At 41.2% G+C, this 21,082-nt stretch overlaps 1 protein-coding gene across 8 annotated transcripts in view; it reads left to right on the plus strand.

Moving 5' to 3' along the window:
• ACACA (acetyl-CoA carboxylase alpha) overlaps positions 1-21,082 on the plus strand; it is a 266,488-nt gene that overhangs the window by 201,259 nt on the left and 44,147 nt on the right. For all 8 annotated transcript variants that reach the window (XM_084750470.1, XM_084750475.1, XM_084750471.1 and 5 more), the window contains 4 exons: positions 1,767-2,036; positions 5,991-6,088; positions 9,673-9,793; positions 10,595-10,705. In XM_084750470.1, the coding sequence (XP_084606596.1) occupies positions 1,767-2,036; positions 5,991-6,088; positions 9,673-9,793; positions 10,595-10,705 (600 nt within the window). The remainder of the gene's footprint in view (positions 1-1,766; positions 2,037-5,990; positions 6,089-9,672; positions 9,794-10,594; positions 10,706-21,082) is intronic.

A 21,082-nucleotide genomic window follows, 5' to 3' on the forward strand; every position in this document is an offset into this window, starting at 1 on the left:
GGAAAGAGTATTCTCTGCCTCCCCAGTGCCACAGTCACAGTGTTTATATTAGCGCACAAATGCTGAAGTAGATTCTACAGGGCTTGTATTTAAACTGGCCTAGGTGGCTAAGGTTAATATAGCATAAAATTTGGTGTAAAACCCAATCTTCCTAACTACAAATACACTTACAAGAAGGTAGGCAGGGAATAGCTTTTCTTTTCTGAAAAAGAAATGAGTGGTTTAGCTAAAACAGCACCTGAGAATGCAGGAAAAAAAATTTTCTCACCACACATGCATTATATTAACTAGATTTTAAAATTTCTATTATTATTTTTAAATCAAGATTATACTGATATTTGGTGTTTTCTGTGCTGCGTTCAGGCTTCTTTCCCCTTATTTGCCTTTAATGAGCTGATAGAGTTAATACTGTATCTCATAAAGTGACTGGAATTTTTCTCCTATATTACACCCATTTTGTATTTGGCCAATGGTATGATATATTAAATAGCTTATATTTATCAGTGGGTGTTTCATACATATATTTCTTAATGCAGAGAATCACAAATTGCTGTGTAGAAAGCTTCAACCAGTCTGATTACAGTGGATGTGCAATTGGATTGAGGAATGTGTACTCAGAGCTTATGATCACCGGCCCGGGTTGAGTCTGGGTGATGCATGTGGCTTTCCGGGGATGCCGCTATTTACATCTGTTAATGGCCCTTCTTGATGGCCAGCTCCCCAATGAGGTGATATGCAGCAGCCTGGGGATGAGGCACCAAGGCTGCAGATGTGGCTGGGCTCCATTAGGCAGGACCAGAAATGCTCATCTGGTAGGCTTTGTGTTTGGGCATGAGTGGTGGGGGCAGAGAGGGAAAGAGGAGACAGGAAAAAGAGAGAGGAAAAGAATGGAAAGCATTACTTATCCAGGTATATGGGAAACAGACAGGCAGACATGAAAAACTGCAGCTGTAACTGAAGTGTAAGTGAATAGGAAAGAAATGGGACTAGCAAATAAACAAGTAGGATTGAGTAGCTCTCATATAGAAGGAGATTAAAAAGGAGAGAGCTGTGAGAGTTTGAGAAGAGACATGTCACCTCCATCTTCCCAGTCTGTATCACTTGTTTGTGTGGCTGGTCAGATGCCACCGAGCAGAGAGCAGAGATTTACATACATCATAGTGCATCAGGAGATTAGCTCTGTGCATCCCTTGGTTTTCTGGAGCTGGAAGAAAGCAGCAAGAGTTGCTCCCAAAGATACAGAGCTGAATGGTAGTAAATCCTTGCAGAAATGGAAAAATACCTGGACCGAGCCAGTGAAGAATCTTTCTGCCTTTCATAGAGAACAATAAAAGGGCCTCAGATCACAAAAGTTGGACAGTCTGTGAGAGGTGATGCTCTTTCTGTTCCTTATGTGCTAAAGGTTTCTTGAAACAAATCTCACTAAAGCTGAAAATAGTGCCTGAGTATGTAGTTCAGTAAAGCGGACATTCTGCACTTATGCCCACTGCCATAGCATTCTTCAACACGTACTCCTGCGAGCGTTTAGATTCAGAGTCTTTCCATTATGTTTAAATAAATCCATCAAAGAATTGAGACAACTTTGGAATGCACAGTAAAAATGCGAAGCAGTGTCCTAGAATATTTCTCTGTTTTCTAAGAGAGAGCTTGGTTCTTTCACAATGCATGTCTTCTGAAGGATGTATCCAAATCCAGTATCTTACTTCAAGAAACCTGGAAAGTAAATCCATGTAAGAAGCTGTATTCGTTTGTTTCTGTCTTTGTAGATTGGCATGGTGGCTTGGAAAATGAGTCTCAAAAGCCCTGAGTATCCAGATGGCCGAGATATCATTGTCATTGGTAATGACATTACATATCGGATTGGGTCCTTTGGGCCTCAGGAGGATTTGCTGTTTCTCAGAGCTTCTGAACTTGCCAGGGCTGAAGGCATCCCACGCATCTATGTGGCAGCCAACAGTGGAGCTAGAATTGGACTGGCTGAAGAAATCCGTCATATGTTCCACGTGGCCTGGGTAGATCCTGAGGATCCCTACAAGGTATGGACCACAAAGAGCTAATACCTCAAACTCTGTGTTTACGCATGGTAATGGGGTCATGTGTATATGAGAGGAAGAAAGGAAGAGGTTTAACTTTTAAAGGAACATTTACAAAATTACAGAAAAAAAACAAACAAACAAAACACCTCAGGGCCCAGTGAGATAACCAAAGGTCAGGTGTATGCTGCCAAACCTGGAGCCCTGAGTTCAATCCCTAGGATCCACATGGTGAAGGAGAGAGCTAGTTATCACAAGTTCTCTGACCTCCACATGCACAACCACTCCCATCATATACTACACAAAATAAAATGTAATTTAAAAACAAAACCACCAAACTCTCTTCCTTAAGAGCTGGAGTTACAGGTAGTTGTGAGCTGCCCAACACTGATGCTGGGAACTGAACTCTGGTTTCTTTCAAGAGCAGAACACACTCTTAGTCTCTGACTCATCTCTCCAGCCCCCAAATTTATTTATATGTGTATGTGTGTGCACCTGAGTTTATGTAGTGTGTGTGTGTGTGTGTGTATGTGTGTGTGTGTGAACCGTGAATCTGTGGCCAAGAAAAGAGGATTTTGGAGCCTCTGGAACTGGAGTCACAGCCACTCATGAGCTGCCATGTAGGTGCTAAGAATGGAACGTGAGCTCTTTTGTTTGTTTTTTGTTTTTTCGAGACAGGGTTTCTCTGTGTAGCCCTGGCTCTCCTAGACTTACTTTTATAGATCAGGCTGGCCTTGAACTCACAGAGATCTGCCTGCCTCTGCCTCCTGAGTGCTGGGATTAAAGGCATGCGCCACCATGCTCCAGTGAACCTGGGCTCTTTAGGAGCAATTAGCAGTAAGTGCTTCTAAGCCCTGAGCCGCCTCTCCAGCCCACTTGGCATCTATTCTAGTGTATTGTTGCTTTCCTAAGTGCTACTTAACCATGTGATAATTCTTGGGGACTGCTGTATTTACTAGGTGATCTTTCCCATAACTCAGTCTCTTAGATCCTCTCCTCTAATGGTCCTACCTTTGCTCAGTTTCTCTATAATATTAATTTCAAATATCCCCTCTCTTTGATACTCTTCCATCCTGTTGTCCTCAGAGCATCTGAACTTGACAAGGCAAGTTGGTAGCAGCTACAGTGGAGCAGGAATTGGACTGGCAGAAAGTCATCATATGGCCTAAGTGCTCAGTTTCTCTATAGTACTCAGTTCAATGATCCTTTAAGCCTACAAATATTGGGGTTCTGCCACTTTATTTTTTCCATTTCTCTTATTTCATTCAGCTGTTTGGTGGGGTTTTTTATTGTTTTGTTTTGTTCTTTCTTGTTTGTTTCTTGTTTTTGTCTTGTTCTTTTTGTTTTCCAGACAGGGTTTTACTATGTAACCCTGGCTGTCCTGGAACTCACTCTGTAGACCAGACTGGCCTCAAACTCCTGGGTGAACACTTGCCTCTGCCTTCTCGGTGCTGAGATTAAAGGTGTTCACCGCCGTCACCTGACTTATTTTTTGAGACAGGTCTTTCTATGTAGCTTTAGCTGGCCTGGCATGTACTTTGTAGACCCAGTTGTCCTTGAATTTACAGAGATCTGCTGGGCTCAGCTGCCATTAACATATTTTAAGTTGCAAGGTTCATCTTAATCTTAGTAGCACTATAATTGTTACCTTTTGCTGTTTCTTCTCCTTCTGTTTACTCTGTACCTTTAGGGAAGCAAAGGCAGGCGAATCTGTGAGTTTAAGGCCAGCCTGGTCTACAAAGTGAGTCCAGGACAGCCAAGGCTACACAGAGAGACCCTGTCTTGAAAAAGAGAGAAAGGGAGAGGAAAGTAATACCTTTTGGGGGGGTTGTTTGTTTTTGTTTTTTCAAGACAGGGTTTCTCTGTGTAGCCTTGGCTGTCCTAGACTCACTTTGTAGACCAGACTGGCCTCGAACTCGGAGCGATCCACCTGCCTCTGCCTCCCGAGTGCTGGGATTACAGGCATGCGCCACCATGCCCGGCAAGAAGTAAAACGTTTTAAAAGCTAACTCATTCCACCTTCTCCACGTGTGTACCTGCAAAACTGACTACAGGAGGACTCTGGCCTTACTTTCTAGATCTGAGCTTACCAAACACTTGGATGATGGTTTCACATCTCCTCTCCCCTGAGGTCCTCACCACGCTCTTCCCCTGCCTTCATTCCTACTCAGTATCAATATGTGCTTCCCAAGATGCTCCAGAACAGAAACAGAAGACTTGCTTCCTCTATGAGTTCATGCCTAGTACTGTGAGACAAGAGAACCAAGCAAACAGCGCCAGCTTGTGCCCCACTCCCCTCACCTCACTCCTGTGTGCCCTTCCCAAAACCAACCCTCCGTTCATACCGTGCTCTTCTCCCTTCTGACCAATTTAAAGATCAACACTCCTCCTTTGCTGGGCTCATCTCCTTTCCCCCTCTCTCCTGGAACTACACCCTGACATACAGACACATATCCCTCAGGTAACTCATGCCTATCCATCCTCATTAGAGCTAAACTTCTTCAAAGAGCTGTCTGCCCTAGCTGTCCCCAGGCTCTCTGCCCACCGTCTCGAGCCCCGTCTGTGAAGCTTGCGCCTGAGCCGTTCTAGTTGGGAGTCACTTTTGTCAGGGTCACCCGAGGTTGGTGCAAATTCAACCTTGACTTCTCAGTCCTTCTCTCAGTAGCTATTTGATGATTCAGCAGCATTTGATACCATCGGTCTCTGCTTTATCTTTTAAATACTTCACTTGGCTTTCTATCTACCTTTGTGCCTCCTCTCTCTCGGTTTCTGCCTCTCAAGTCTTTATATAAAAGATTATTTCAAGGTATAATAAAGATGTTCCTTGTTCTGATTGTGGTGGTGCTTGCACAAGTATACACATTTATCAGAACTCATCAGATTATAGTGATGAAAGTGAGGGACGGCTGCTGAAGCCTGTGATCCCAGCTCTTCTGAATGCTAAGGCCAGCCTGGGAAACATAACAAGACAATGCTCAAAAGACAACGTTTATAACAAAATCCATGTTGATGAATTTTAGTTAATTTAAATTGTAGTTCATTAAAATGCATCGGTAAAGTATATGAAAATCCGTAATAGACTGGAGAGATGGCTCAGAGGTTAAGAGCGCTGACTGCTATTCCAGAGGTCCTGAGTTCAATTCCCAGCAACCACATGGTGGCTCACAAACCATCCATGATGAAACCTGGTGCCCTCTTCTGGCCTGCAGGTGTACATGCAGGCAGAACACTATATACCTAATAATTTTTTTACAAATCCATAATAACTACTCTCAAGTTTGTGTTTCTTTTTTGGGTAATGGAAGTACTTAGAATTAGTCATGATGGTTGCACCACATCTCAGTGTACAAAAACCTGCTAATTTGTAAATACATACAGCATGTTAAACATGTATAACATTGTACTCTGCCTTAACTGTAAGTTTTTATGTGTATGCATGCAAATAAATCATTAAGTATTAATGCAGCTTTTTAATAGAAATAGAACTTATTTATTGAAAAAACCCAAAGTATAAATTCTATACTCACACTTTTTACTGCTTACCCTCAGATTTCAATATTAATTCTCAGATTTGTGATCCTCTTATTTATACTTTATCCCCTTTATTTTGATTATATGGATTTGAGTAAAGAACAATAATTCATATAATTCCTGAATCCCATGTTGATATATTTAATGTTAGTGTCACTAAATGGCCCTTTAGCCCTATTGAAAATGAAATGAATGGAACATACCTAGAAACTATCAGATATATTGTTTCAGGGTCAGACAATCAGTGACTAAGATATAGATATGTCCATCTTTCAAACTGCCTATGCTAATATTTTGTTAGACAGTAACTCAAATAACTTATCAGTTTAAAGCTAGCTTTGGAGCAATCTTCATTACCTATGTTTGACTTTGTCTTGGGTGTGTTATAATGGCAGATAATGAGTTAAAACTATTTGTGCTTTGCAGGGATACAAGTATTTATATCTGACACCCCAGGATTATAAGAGAGTCAGTGCTCTAAATTCTGTCCACTGTGAGCATGTGGAGGATGAAGGAGAATCCAGGTGGGTATTTATATGTCAGATGAATAAGGAAAGAGAATTTAACCTTACTTTGTGCTCATACAGCCTTGAAAAGCTCTGTTGCATAATCCAGACATCTAGCTGAAATGCCCTGGTATTGATGGGGGCTTTTAGGTAGTGTTTATATTATTTACTCATTTGAGAAACAATGAAATATGTAAATAATTCTGAAGAAAAAGTACAACACTAGCCACAGGCCTACCCTGAAGCCACAATTATTAATTTATGTTATTCTTACTGTCTTGTCTATATTCATTATTTTTTACAAATGTAATTGGGATTATAGTAGATAAGAGTTTCTTTTAAACTTATCCTTTGAACTACAATTTATTTTAGGACAATTTCTTATATTCAGATTAGAGTTACATTACATATAAAGCTAATCTTCCTTCAAAAATAAACATGAAGTTTAATAGTTGCGTGATATTTCATCTTAATGAATATACTATCTTTGAACATACAGGCTATTTCCAGCTTTTCACTGGTACACCTCTAAGTGGAATATTCCTTTACAGACACTTTTAGGACTGTCCCTTATTAAGCTCTCAAGCTTTCTTTGTTCCTGGCACCCTTAATACGCCAGTCCCCCCCCCCATATCCATAAGTTAAAATATACACTAATGTTTCTGCTTAAGTAGTTAAATGCAGCAGCTTCAAGTGTTTCTCTCTTAACAGCTTCGTCAGTAAGATAAAATAATGCAGCACATGAATTGCGGAAATGATTTCATTCTTGAGGGCTTAGAGGGAGTGTCGAAGCACGAGGTATCTGATAACCTTTGGGTTGATTTCTAGATGATTACATATCAGAAAGTCCATATTAAAGCTTTTAAATTTTTTTTTCAAATTGCCTTTCCATGATCTGCATCTCCAGTTAGCAAGTGTGATACCACTGATTCTTCTGTTGTGACTGTATCACTGGTTGCTGTTTAAAACAGTAAATATATATCTAGTAATAATGTGTATTATCTTTAAAATAGCAACTGTTAGCCAAGGGGTTGTGGTGCACACTTTTAATCCCAGCACTCAGAGGCAGAAGCAAGTGGGTCTCTGTGATTTCGAGGCCAGCCTGGTCTACAGAGAGAGTTCCAGGACAGCCAGGACTACACAGAGAAACCTTATCTCAAAAAACAAAATAGCAACTGTTATTTTATCTTGCATTTTTGATTACCTGTGAGGCTGAACATTTGGTAGTCCTCTTCTGCATATTTTCTAGAATATGGGTGCTCTGGTACTATCTATTGACTGATTCTTAATTCTTAGCCATTGCCACACTGTTCTAACTATTGCTCAGGGACATACTTTTCATGTTATTTTTTTTTTTTCTCCCCCAAGTTGTAATTAACTCGTTTGGTGTTTTTTGTTAGTTTTTTGGTTTGTGGTGCTGGAGAATAAGCCCATTGCCTTGCACATGTTTTGATCATTATCAAAAAGTTCTATAATGACTTTAATTTTGATTGTATTGGTTTTATATATTAATTTATAAGGCTCTGACATCCTTCTATTTAATTTCCCTAAAAAGAAACAGGACATGGTTTTCTATTTATTGAAGTATAATTTTTTTGATGTTTTATAGTTTTCTTCATAAAAGTTATGCCATGGGGTCTCAGACTTCCATAGTTAATGGCACCTTTTGTTGTTGGTGATGGTGGTGGTAGGTTTTCAAGACAGGATATCTTTGTGTATCCCTGGCTGTTGTGAAATTCACTCTGTAGACTAGGCTGACCTCAAACTCAGATCCACCTTCCTCTGCCTCCCAAGTGCTGGGATTAAAGGTGTGCACCAGCACCCAGCTCGTGGCACCTTTAATATGTCAGTAATATTTTTTTCACAGTACTCCTAAGCTAATGGGATTTTTTTTTAATTTAAGTAGTTGAATACAAATAGCACCCTAAATGATTACTTGAATAAAGTAATGCATGTGAATTGGAAAAAGCACTTCATTATTGTTTTTCTGGGTAAGGTCATAGGGAGTCTCATGTCCGCAGGCTAGCCTTGAGGTTACTGTGCAGCTAGGGATGGTGTTGAGCTCTTGGCCCTCATCCCTTTACCTCCAACCTCTGAGACTAGTGCCCAGCTAATTCTTAAATAACTACAGTAACTCAGCAAGGGTGTGATAACTGTCTGCAGACTCTTCAGACCTTGGAGTCACGTAGTATATAGCCACCGTCATTTCTTGTTCTTCCTTGGTTCCAAGCGTACATTTGTTCCACAGACACTGCAAAACCCTGGCTTTATAAAGATAGTGCTACATTTCTTTTGGCAACATTCTGTGTTCTGTTAAGCTGTGAACTTCCTAAAGCTAATCGTTTACATGGGGTCTGTCAGATACCACATGTCATAGTGTTTTTCTAAAAATATACTGCAATGTCCCTAGGGGTTCACTGTGGTACCTTGGGATGCCTTGAAACATGGTGTGGGTATAGTGGAGTTTTGCCAGCTTCTTCATGTCTCTTTCTAAAGGAAGATTAGCTCATTTGTAATGTAACTCTAGAATCTGAAGTCCAGGTATATAGGGAAAAAGAATTGGAAATGAATTGATATTGGGAGAGGCTGAAAATAGAAAGCTAGAGCAATCTGAGAAGCAGAGATACAGTCACTTACCACAACTAAGACAAAGAAATGGAGTTGATCAAGGGTTGGACAGAAAGGAGCAGAAAAATACAAGGGTGGGGTAGTTTTAAGAGCTGTTATGGAGTGCTTATTTATATTATTTCAGCTCATGAAAGTTAAACACAATTCCTGCCCTGTGCTAGGAATAGTAAGTCATATATGTCCATCTCTGCTTCCATATATGTGTGTGCGTGTACATTCAGGCATGTGCGTGTGCGGTGCTGCGGATCCTTCCTTTTATTAGCTCTGTTCCCATCTCCTGTTTCACATTGTCAGTTGTCTCTCCTAATCTCCTGCTGGGAAGACAGATGAATGACTCCCACTAGGACCCACAGGATGCTTTCCGGGTAACTTGGTCAGCGTTTCACTTCTGCATACATCACACCAGTCCCTTCAGAAAGCCATAGCCAAGGACCCTTACCAATATAAAAGTGGGGGGTGCATGGCTTTAACTTTCCTCTTTAATCTTTGAAAAGGAAAGGGATGAGAATTTCCATTTCCTTTCTATTTGTGCTTTTTTATTCTTATATGAAACTGTCTAAGATTATTTACTGGTTATAACTTACTTTATAGATATATGTTGGTCCTGCTTTTTATAAATGTGGGCCTTTAAGATCTGGGTTGCGCCATGCTATCTTGTTGCTTTAACCCTCATGTCTTCCGTATCTTAGAGGTAGATCCTGAATTTACGGACGTTATTAGTATCCTCAGGGCCATACCAGTGTTTGTATCAGCAAAGCTTTAATCTAGCTGCTGAATTGTAGGTTTTGTTGTTTCTGTTACAGAATATCACTCCCAAATAACGTAGGATCCAAGCTAAGATGGAGACGCTTGGGAACGAAGAACATGAACCGAATTAAAGCATTGCGAAATAGTCTTCTAATGGTGGTTGTTCTGTTTATGAGTTACTGTTACTGTGTGTAACCTTTGTGATTTGGCATGGCTGTATTTGATAGGTACAAGATAACAGATATTATTGGGAAAGAAGAGGGGCTTGGAGCAGAGAACCTTCGGGGTTCTGGAATGATTGCCGGAGAATCCTCACTGGCTTATGATGAGATCATCACCATCAGCCTGGTAAATATTTCTAGAATGAAATTTCCTTTCAGTGCTGAGGATTGCACCCAGGGCCTCTCACTGTCTAGGCAAGTGCTCTCTGACAGAGCTACCCCCTCCATTCCTCACAAGGTATGAGATTTATTGAAATGTTGGGTGTGTAGCTGGGTGTATTTCTACCCTTCCTCATTCCTCTTTAGCCCTAAGTGATATTATTTCCTGAAAATGATATATCTACAAGTTTATCATAATCATATATAAAAATAACAAGACAAGATGATATAAATTGCTGAATTTCCTAAAAGTAGACTTATTTCAGCATTTAATTTCACTTCTTATTTCTCCAAATACAAGGGTTTTTGTTTGCTTGGTTGGTTTGGTTTTTCAAGACATGGTTTCTCTATGTAGCCTAGGCTGTCCTGGCCTCACTTTGTAGACTAAGCTGGTCTTGAACTCACAGAGATCTGCCTGCCTCTGCCTCCTGAGTGCTGGGATTAAAGGTGTGCTCCTAGCCAAATAAAGTTTTTAACAGCTTGAATTTCTTCTTAGTACTTTAGCTACTTGTAAGGATGGCAGCCATCTATGAGATGGGCAAATAAATAGGACCATGAGTTCTAGAGTGTCTAATACTCAAATTATTCAATGAATTTTGTCCCTTATTTGACCTGGAAATTGGGGAGGGGTTCTATTGTTATTAAACTTCATAAACAGTAATACTTATTTCTGCTCATGTTAATTTTATAAATTTCATTTGTGCCTTCACTTTTACAGCTTGGGAGAGGACATAAATATGTTACATTCAGAATTTATTCTTTTTTTAAGGTTACATGCCGAGCCATTGGTATTGGGGCTTACCTTGTCCGGCTGGGACAAAGAACCATCCAGGTTGAGAATTCTCACTTAATTCTGACAGGAGCTGGTGCCCTCAACAAAGTAAGTTGCCAGGGTTGGGAACAAATATATGAGATTGTTTAATGATTAAAAAGTGTGATTTTTTAAATATTCAAGGTCTTGCCTAGAGGGCAGCCTTCAGCCCATGCCTTCCTCAGTGTGTCTCCTCCTCAGTGTGTTTGCCATTGACTTGCTTACCATTTTATTTATTCATTCATTCATTTCATTCAACAAATATTTTAAGTAACTACTGTGTGTATACCAGGCATGATTTTAAGTCTTGCGTGTATGTGTATTTATATATAAAATATATGTATATTAGTGAACAAATTATATGAACCTCTGTTCCAAAGAGGTCATACTCTAGTCTCTTTCTAGAAAGACTACGAACTGAATGCTTGTGTTTTGTCCCAGCCTGTCACATGTGTGGAGATCTGGTCTCATGTAGGGAGCTGTCGGGTTCTGTTTTTACTCTACAATGTATATTTAATACTGGTCAAAGGGCTGAGGATATACAATTTCAGTGTTGTGAGAAATTTCTAAATACACTTCTGAAAACGAATACCTGTATAGTGGAAGCGTTCGGTAAATAATGAGTGGTAAAATGCCTGGGGTTATGTGGATGGATTGTTGGGGGGAGGAATGACACAGACGTGTATCTTCTCTTTCAGACAAAGATAATCCATCTAAGGTTCTAAAAGTGTGTGTGGGGTGAGATTACTGCTCATAAGTGTGAGGTTAACCACGGCAATGCAGCCCTCCCTCCCTCGGACACACTGCCCCCTTTAGGCATCAGCCCTTTGTGTTCTCTCCTGAGTAGATGTGTCTAATGGGATAGTTTGAGATTAGTTGGCTTCCACTGTACAAGTTACATAACCCTTTAGCTCTTCGGCTTTGTTGTCTGTCAAAGGGAAGTATTCATTTGCACCTTGATTTTGTGAAGTTAAAGAAAAGCACCTGGGTACTTGGCACAAAGTGTGGGCTCTCCTGGATCTCCCTTACATGGCTTGGTGACTGAGCATGTAGAGTGATACACACGCCAAGTTACGCTGGATGCTGTGTTTATGACACTTGGTTTTGCAGTGTGGATTAAATACTGGTCGAGGTGCTGAGGATGTATAATTTTGCTGTTTTGGGAAATCTCTATACCTTTGAAAATGAACACTTGTATCGTGGAAGTACTTCTAAATTTCTTTTTAGGGTTTGCTTTTTAAATGAAAGAATAGGGACTGGCTGACCAATCCTATCATCCCATGTAGAAAAAGTTAATAATTTCATTGTCTAATTAGCTTGAGGGGATATCAGAAATCACAGGCATTGTTTGATGTGGAGCTTGTTCCCTGTCTTCCTATGCACTGTATCCTTTGGATTTGCTTTTCTCTCTAAGGCAAGGTAGACTAGACCAGCCTGGAAATGAAAGTGAAGAACTGCCAGCACTGAAGATTTTTCAATGAGAGAAATTGCTGAGAGTCTTAATGTTTTTAAGTTACTCCTTTGGATATTTTCTAAGAATAAGATTCTGATTAACATTAAGAGTTTCAGACACTGTTTTCTATGAGGATAGAAATTTAAAGTGATAAATACCCCTGTATTTCCGTGATGTTTTCATATGTGGACAGAGTATGTTTCTGAAGTGTGTATGTTTACAATAGTGCTCCCCACCCCCACCTCTGCCGCTGGTATGTTACACACAAGATTGCTGAACAGCAAAGGTCTTCTTTTTTGAAGAGTTTGCCAGCATCTTGTTAGTTGAATTTCATTTATGCCCAGAAGAAAACAGTAGAGGTTTCCTTTTAAAAATCTATTCTGATCAAATTCAGTATTCAGCTCTTCCCTAGCCTACAGTGCTGCTTGGTAGAGAAAAGCCCGGTTACCGAGGGGAGGCTCTGTTGTAGCTCAACAATGCTTGTTCCCAGAAGGAACAAGGAGGGGGGTGTTGTTTGTCGAGGTTACCTAATCCTGCTCCACCTGCTTTACTGTCTTCATGTCTGCGCCGCCTAAGTACAAAGTCTTGTTACTGGAAGACACCCAATTTCATGCAAATTCATTAAGAATGTCCTCTCAGCCCCTTCGCTTATCAGGATTAAAAAGGAAAGCTATCAGAGAGCTCCAGCTCAGATTGCTGCCTCTGGCTCCCTCCTGAATGCTGTCATCTTACATACACGCTTACTCTTCCTGGTCTCTGTTCACCCGCTCTCTGCACACTTCTTTCTATCTCACTCCAGGGCTGTGCCTAGTGTACATCTTTCTATGTGAGCTGATCTCTCTTTGTTTCTATGTCTTGCTTGTAGATTCCTCCCTGAGTATCCATGTGAGAGAAAGTCTTTGTGTGTTTGAAGTACTATGCAGCTTCATTTTAAGCCCTGACCATTTTGCTCATTCACTGTATGTATAGAGTGGAAATGTAGGCGGTATATACAGGCTTATATATAGTTTTAGACTGTAAACATCTGACACTCACCTTTTGGAGTCTTTATCCTTTATGTTAAACATTGGGGTGAAGAGTAAGAAAGGGGTGCACAGAGGTTATAGGAGAAAAAAGATTTTGTGTGTGCAAGTGCTGATCCCGTTGACCCCTTTGAAAATTGAAATAATGATAATGCGAGTCTCCTGACTGCATCAAAGTATCAGCACATCAAAAGCCAGGAGGCATGAAATGCAAATGATAAAGTGAAAGCAGATGGATTGTGCATGATCGCCTGATGCCCAATGAATTTTAAAAGGTGCCTGTTTGCAAGGGGTGGGGGTGGGTGGGGGTAGGGAACTGAAATAAACACGTTATCCCTGCAATTTTTTTTTGTTCTTGACGCTCACTACTGACAATATTTTTTCACACTTGAGTGAACACATACTCCATCTCTCTCTCCCTTTCTGCCTTTCTCTGTCTCTCTCTCCTTTCCACTCTCCCCCCCCTCCCCATCCCACCTCTTACACGTCTCAGGTCATGTCGCTGCAGCTCCGGTGGAAATAATAAGATATAAACCACGAGGTTGTTATTTGCATAGAAATAGCATGGAGCCCCAGGCAGCAGGAGAGAAGGACACAGGGATCATTTGTCTAAAATTTTAATGAAAACTTTTGCTGAGGCAGAGATTTTTTAAAAACTTTTCTCCCGGATTTTTTACCAAGCCTTCTCGCCCCCTCCTGTGCCACCCCATCACTGATTTAACTTACCATGGGATATTGGGAGAGGAAGAGTTGACATGCCACATATCTGACGTATGTAATGCAGCAACACGTAAAATAAACTGTTTGTTCCTTTAAAAGATAAGCTTTGGAACAAACAGTTTCCAACTTACAACACTGCACGTGTGTGTCGGGCTTTCCTGGCTGCATTCCACCTCTGCACACACAGTGTTTGTTGGTGGATTGTTTTCAGTATACACCTTCCTGCCTTTTCCTTCCAAAGCATCTTACTTAAGAGATTTCGTCTTCTTCCGTCTCTCCCTTCTATAGTAACCTGCATAGTAAATAAAAGTATTGCCATTGTTTCCTCTTCATCCTCCTTGTCCTCCTCCTTCCAATTTTGGCCAGTTTTCTGTACATTTTATTCTCCAGCACTGTATGTTTTGTTTTGAAACCAAAAGATATTTTTCACATTAGTATTTTTATCCTTTTCCTCTTGTGATCAGAGTATTTGTGTTCCTTCCACGCATGCCTTGTTTTGCTGCCTGCAGTTAATTGTAAAGTATTAGAATATTGCCAAGTTGAGGAGAGTGATGGTCTCTTGATTTGACTGTTGTGATACAGATTTGACACTTGAAGCCAGTGAGCTGGTGATCAGAGGTAGCCCACATGACATCTGAAACTCAAAATCAAGAGTCTCTTTCCAGGTCGTGTTTGAGAGTCAGACTAGTGGAGTCAGGTCCAGACAGACTGGAGTAGTTAGAAAAAGAACTTAGGTTTCGTCACAGAAGGGCTCAGGGCTCTGCTTAGTGGCCACAAGAGAGTGTTGAGAGTGGTGACATAAAGAGATGTTCACAGGGATTTGCTTTTTCATGTCTCTCAAGGTTACAGTAGGCATAGCTTCAGGAACGCTAGGCTGCAGGTGGCTAAGTCCTCGGGGTGGTAGGGTCAACGTGGTGGGTAAGACTGATTACCTGGTGTGAAGGGACTCGTGCTGGTGTGGCAGAGGTAGCAATTGTGTACTTGAAGTGTTGGCAAGATAGACCCTGAGGGAGCTGTGATGGTTTGCAGCTATAAACTGAGTTAGGGTACCTTTTGGACATTTGCAGTAACAAAAATATTTCCCATCTCCGAGCACCTCTCAGTTTCTCTTTCTCATGTTTAACGTAGTGTCCAGTGGCAGCTGGGCTAGGGGGACCTCTGTGGTAAGGGAACACTGATATAGACCACAGCCTGCTATCTCTCAGCCCCAGACTTGATGAACGCCCGATCTTTAGACAGCGATCGGAATTTGTAGTTTATAGGTATGCTCTGGACAGCAGTTGCCTGTGGAGGTAAGGCTTCTACTAATGGCTGTGATGGGGGCAGGGGCCGGGCGGGGGAGGGAAGCAGGGAATGGATTACTCCAAAGGTTCTATGTGGCTTCCTTGTGGTAATTTTTTTTTTATAAAGAGATTGTACTTCTCTTTTAGGGGAAAGAAAGAAAGAAAGAAAGAAAGAAAGAAAGAAAGAAAGAAAGAAAGAAAGAAAGAAAAAGAAAGAAATCCCATAATCTCTTTCCTTTTATTAAAGTTAGGCCACTCTTTGCACTGAATCTACCAAGAAAAAAGTACTCATATAATACATGTGGCTGAAAGCTCTAAGTCCTCCAGGGCCTAATTCTGCTACTCTTGCTACTTTTTTTTAGGATTCATTTTTATTTTTTAATTATGTGTATGTTTGTGGCAGGAGTGTACTTGTGTGTGCAGATACTTGTGGCAGCCAGAGGCATCAGGTTCTCCTAAAGCTGCCTGATGTGGACCCTGGGAATTGAACTCAAGCCCTCTGGACGAACAGTATCGCTGAGCCATCTCTTTAGCCTTAATCTTGCTTTTGAGACTTAGTCCAAAAAAGTCATGTCCCTCTCAAGTTTACCTTCATTACCATGCACATGTAGCTGTGCAACATGAAATGTGTGTTGTCACATCTGACTCCTGAACATAGTACTAGCGTTCATTCGAAGGAGACTTGTTTGTGGAACCAGAGACCTGTTCTGTACAGTTTCCATGCTCACTCATGATGCTGTCATACAGAGTGTATGAGAGTTTGCAGGTTCAAGAAGGGAGGGAAATATTCCTTACCTATCACTGTGGGATGGGCAGCATTGTCACTTTGACAGAAAGAGGTTAACAACATACACTGTAAAGCCAGGCCATAAGTAGGTTCTAGCGCTACCACATACAAATTATAACCTTGAGCAATTTCTTAACACCCCATACTCCCACCTGTACCCGTATTATAATGAGAGGCCATTATAATAGTAACATACCAAGGATTTTGTGGGATTTGATGAGTTAATATAGGAAACTACTAGTGCTGTTGTAGTCCTCTCTAAAATACATTCCAGGTGTGTACTAATAACAGTCCAATATCCAGTCCCTGAAAAATAAATATAAACACAACATTCCTTGTACTATCTGACTCTCTGGAGGCAAAGATTCTTTGGAAAAAGAAGTTAGATGGCTTTCCTCACTGAAGTAGCGCATTCTCATATTGATGTTCCCAGTAGATGTTACCTAAAGAGCACTAACTCACTTTGGAACACCATTAATGTGAGAGCCACCGTGTTCCGTCATGGTAGGGTAGTATATGTGTCAGTCATCTGTCTCTAAGAGTCCCCAAGGACTGTTTATACAATAACTCTAATCACTTTAAGCATCAGTCTATGAATTGGCATTTTTAAAAGTCCCTCACTACCTATTTTTACAATAGAAAGTTCCTATATTCCCATAGTACCAAATGGGATCTCTTTACTTTGTAAAGAGGTTGTTTTAACATGTTGTCTAAGTAAGCTTTGCATTGATGCTGTGAATGAATTCTCAGAGGCTATTGTAGTGGCCAGATCCTCTTAATTTTCAAGCTCATCTTCTTCACATAGACAAAATGTTGGTAAATCTGGTCCCCTTCAGAAAGCTGTTTTGATTTTCCCTTGATGTTCCTCGGGTTTATAGAAAACTGTATCAAGTATTTCTGATTCTGTTAGCAAGCCTTAGTGATCTAGAGCAGCCTAGTCCTGCGTCCTGGCTTGGAGATACTGCAGAGTGGAATCGCCAGTCAGATTTCCATTACAGAAGTTGCCTTTGACCATCTCAGAGAGCCTCAGGTGTCTCCAGTGGCCTCAATACTAAGGACTTGGGAGAACTGACAAGTTCTAATGCAGAGCTTCTAGGTGAATGGTTTGAGGCGTTGACTATAGACACAGGAATGATCACACTGGCCTACATAGTAGAAATCCAGCTTGCTTTCTGTGTCTGTGGTAAGTGGTTACCTGGGGAGAAGGGTTATTTGGCTTCCACGTCCTGATCACAGTCCATCACTGAGGGAGGTCAGTCAGGAACTCAAGCAGAAGCAGAGGCAGAACTATGGAAGGAAAGCTATTGACTGGCTTGTTCCTCATGGCTTGCTCAGTCTGCTCTCTTAAAACACTGCAGTACCACCTGTCCAGGGGTGCCACTGGCCACCGTTGGCTGGGTGCTCACACATCAATCATAAATCAAGAAAATCTTCCCCCAGCCACCCACGCACATCCCCACAGACCAATTTGAAGGAGGCACTTCTTCAATTGAAGTTACCTTTTCCCAGGAGACTGTAGTTTGTGTCAATTTGGCACAAACTAACCAACACACAAAACATTTATAAAATTTTTTTTGCTCAGTCCCCCTTTTGCAAGCAACTTTGAACTTTAGTCCTTTGTATAAAATGGGAAACATATAATATATTGCTTACCTTCAAATGGAAGACCAGAAGAGCGCTTAAGTTCCTTTTAATCGCTAGTATTCTGATACTAGGAAGAAATGCATTGTTCTGGAAGTAGGGAACTATGTTAGGCTAGAACAGAAAGAGAACAGGTTAGGAGAGTGGAATTTTAAAAAGATACTACAAGCTGGACGTGGTGGCCCATGCCTTTAATCCCAGCACTCCGGAGGCAGAGGCAGGTGGATCACTGTGAGTTCGAGGCCAGCCTGGTCTACAAAGCAAGTCCAAGACAGCCAAGGCTACAGAGAGGAACCATGTCTCAAAAAACAAAAAATTTAAAAAGAAAGATACTATATATTGCAGTATGTAATAATGAAATTACATATAATGTTATGTAAAATTCTTACATGTTAGTGAGAGTAGCATCGTGATTTAAATTTTATCTTGATGGACATAGCAGTTCATGCCTTTAATCCCAGAAGAAGCCAGTTTGAGACCAGCTGGGTGTACGTAGTGAACTCCCGGACAGCCAGGGCTACATGGTGGGACCCTAGAGAGAGGGAGAGACAGAGAGAGAGACATAGAGAACAGAGATAACAGTTAAAAGTAAATTGTGCTGCAGAGACTTCGGCATCTCCTGCAGTGTCATGCAGAAGTTTTGGGGCTCACTTATCTTCTGCTTTGCTAAAAACTCTTTTGAGTCCAAGGTCTGGAAGAATCAGTAAAGGTGTCATAGTCTGAGGCATTCAGAGCCTTGAGGGTGCACAAACAAAAGCTAACCTGCTAGACTGTGCTGCCTTCGTGTGAGTACGCAGTCTCTACATCACCTTATGTATGTGGTGCTCGGATGTATCCCTGCCCCGTCTCCAGGATTGTCACTTCAACCTCCAAGAGTCCGGTGTGTCTTTTGAGTGTTAAATGAAGAAGCGTGTCTCTACTTCACATATTCTTTGGCTCGCAGGGTCTCTTCACTTCCTGCTGCTAGGAAAGCATGCCTCCTGAACTCAAGCTGACTCAAGCTGAGGTCTGTGGGCTGGGTCCCTTAGGCAGAACCGTGTCCTCCGCTCCTTCACTTTCCAGCCATGCATTCGTTACACCATTGTTCGGTGGGTTTTCTTCACTCTTTCTATATATGTTCATAGATCTTTTTCAGATGGTTCTTCACTTGAAGCTTACTACCCTGTCAGCCCTCTCCTCTCTCTTCAACCTTTCTTCTCCCACAGCCCCAGCTTGGAAATCAAGTAAATTAGCTTCTCACGCTTGCCTCCCAGTTAAAAACCCTGTACTCCTCCAATAGTGTCTCCTCTTGGATTTGCAGTCCGCAGCCATCTCCAATAACCATCAGGCTGTCAGCTTTGCAGCTCCCTGCTACCTCCCACCTCCCCCATCACTCACCAGAGGAAAAAGAGAGCTGGAGCCAGAGCTTGAAATATATCATGCAATAGTGTATCATGAATTTGTTGTGAATCACAGCGGTGAAGCAGGTTTATTTATTTCTGGGACCTTAAATCAATACAAAGTAGGTCTCTTAGTTCTGAAGCTGGGATGGAGTGTGAAAAAATGAGCCCATTGTACTCTTAAAACTTTGGGGAAAGGAGATGACAGCTATATAATTCCATTTACCAGGCACTAGGGGCTTTAATGCGAAGGTGACAGGGAGCTCTTTGTGCATTTAGAGCACCATATCTTCTAAATAAAAGATCTGTACACCTGATAGTGGTGCACAGCTCCAAGTTTAATAATCTCCAAGCATTAGACCAAGCCAATATGTTCCCAAGTCAGAGGGCCCCCCAACACCCATAAATTAAAAGTGCAAGAACTGCACATGTTGCTAGATTAGAAATGCGAGCACTCCCGTCTTTTCTGAGGAAGATAGACCTGAGCCCTCGCTGTGCACATACTGCTGTGTGAATATGATAAAGACTCAGGGCTCTAGACTGTTTAGAAACCTGACTCCTGGCTGTTCATCACTCTAGGCAATGTCCCCTGTGCATGGACCCAAATCTAGCTATGTCCCCTCTCCTTCAGAATGGCCATCACCACAGTCTAATCAGCTCGTGTGCACAGACAGGAGTATTGAATCATGAGACAAGCCTGAGCTTTTTAGATTAAACTCCAGATTACCATGCCTGGGCTCCGTGTTCCTGTGCTTGAGTCTTGACCAATTCCTAATTTTAACAACAGATCAGTGCCTAGGATTTAAGTCCTTTAAAATAGTATGCATATCTGAAAATTTGAGAAAGCAGTGTTATTAAGGAAAAGAATATACTACAGTTTAACTAATAGTGTAAGACACAAATATCTTGAGCTAAGGCTGTTTTAACACATAATCAACTTTTGAGTATCTTTATTTTCTATCTCATTGATAAAGAAGTATCTGTTCTCAATCAATAAAGCAGGTTTATACAGTTCAGTAGAGCAACCCTGATAATATATGACTAGAGTTACTGGTTTAATACTAGCCCATGGCCCATGTAGAGATTCTTTTTTTTTTTTGTTTTGTTTTGTTTTTGTTTTTTGTTTTGGTTTTGGTTTTTGGTTTTTGGAGACAGGGTTTCTCTGTGTAATAGCCTTGGCTGTCCTAGAACTCTGTTTGTTCCAGGCTGGCCTCGAATTCACAGAGATCTGCCTACCTCTACCTCCCAAGTGCTGGGATTAAAGGCGTGTGTGCCACCATGCCTGGCATCATGTAAAGAATTTTTAAGGAGGGCTAGAGGGGTGGCTCAGGAAGTAAGGGCACTTGCTGCCAAGTAAGGAATGGGCTTCCACCCCCAGATCCCACAGATTGTCCTCTTACCCACACATACCACGGTATACCAGGAAAAAATCAATGCTGCTGTCCAATATAACTCTAGCAAGTACTAAACTGATAATCTGGCCACTGTGCGCTTCCACCATCTGCCTCAAGTACCAGTCTATTTAGAATCAAATATATAAAGAATTCTCAGAACTCAATAAGAAAACAGCCCATTAGTTAAATATATGGGCAAGAAATTTGAGTAGACTCTCCATAAAAGACGTCTACGAATAGAAAATAAGTGCATGCGATTCTGCTTGTCATTGCTTATTAGGGAAATTAAAACCACAACTTCACAGCATTACATCTTTTCACCTCAATGATGCAGCTCTTTGTTGTTTGTTTATGGTGATGGGAATGAAGCCCTCAGCCAGATGCACGCCTGGTAAGTGCTCTAAAACTGAGCTACATTCCCCAGCCCTACAAAAGAAATCAAATATTTTTTTGAATGTTTAATTGACAGATTCCAAATACTGGGTGAAGATTGGGATACCTAGAACTCTGTCCTTTATTGAAAGAAATGCAGAAATGGTATAATTACCTTAAAATTTGTGGTTTTTACTTTTGTTTCTTTTCTTTCTTTTTTTATTAAGTTCAGTTAGCTATACATTTACCATACCATCCCGTATCCAAATGTTGGTAGCAGCTTTCTTCCTAATCTCTCCCCAAACTGACAACAACCTAGACGTCTACCCACTGACAAACAGATGAATGAGTTGTGGCACTCGGCTGTGAAAAGGAACTGCGTACGCTTGGACTGT

Source organism: Acomys minous (genome assembly GCF_964271855.1).
Source record: "Acomys minous genome assembly, chromosome: 12".
Lineage (NCBI taxonomy): Eukaryota > Metazoa > Chordata > Mammalia > Rodentia > Muridae > Acomys > Acomys minous.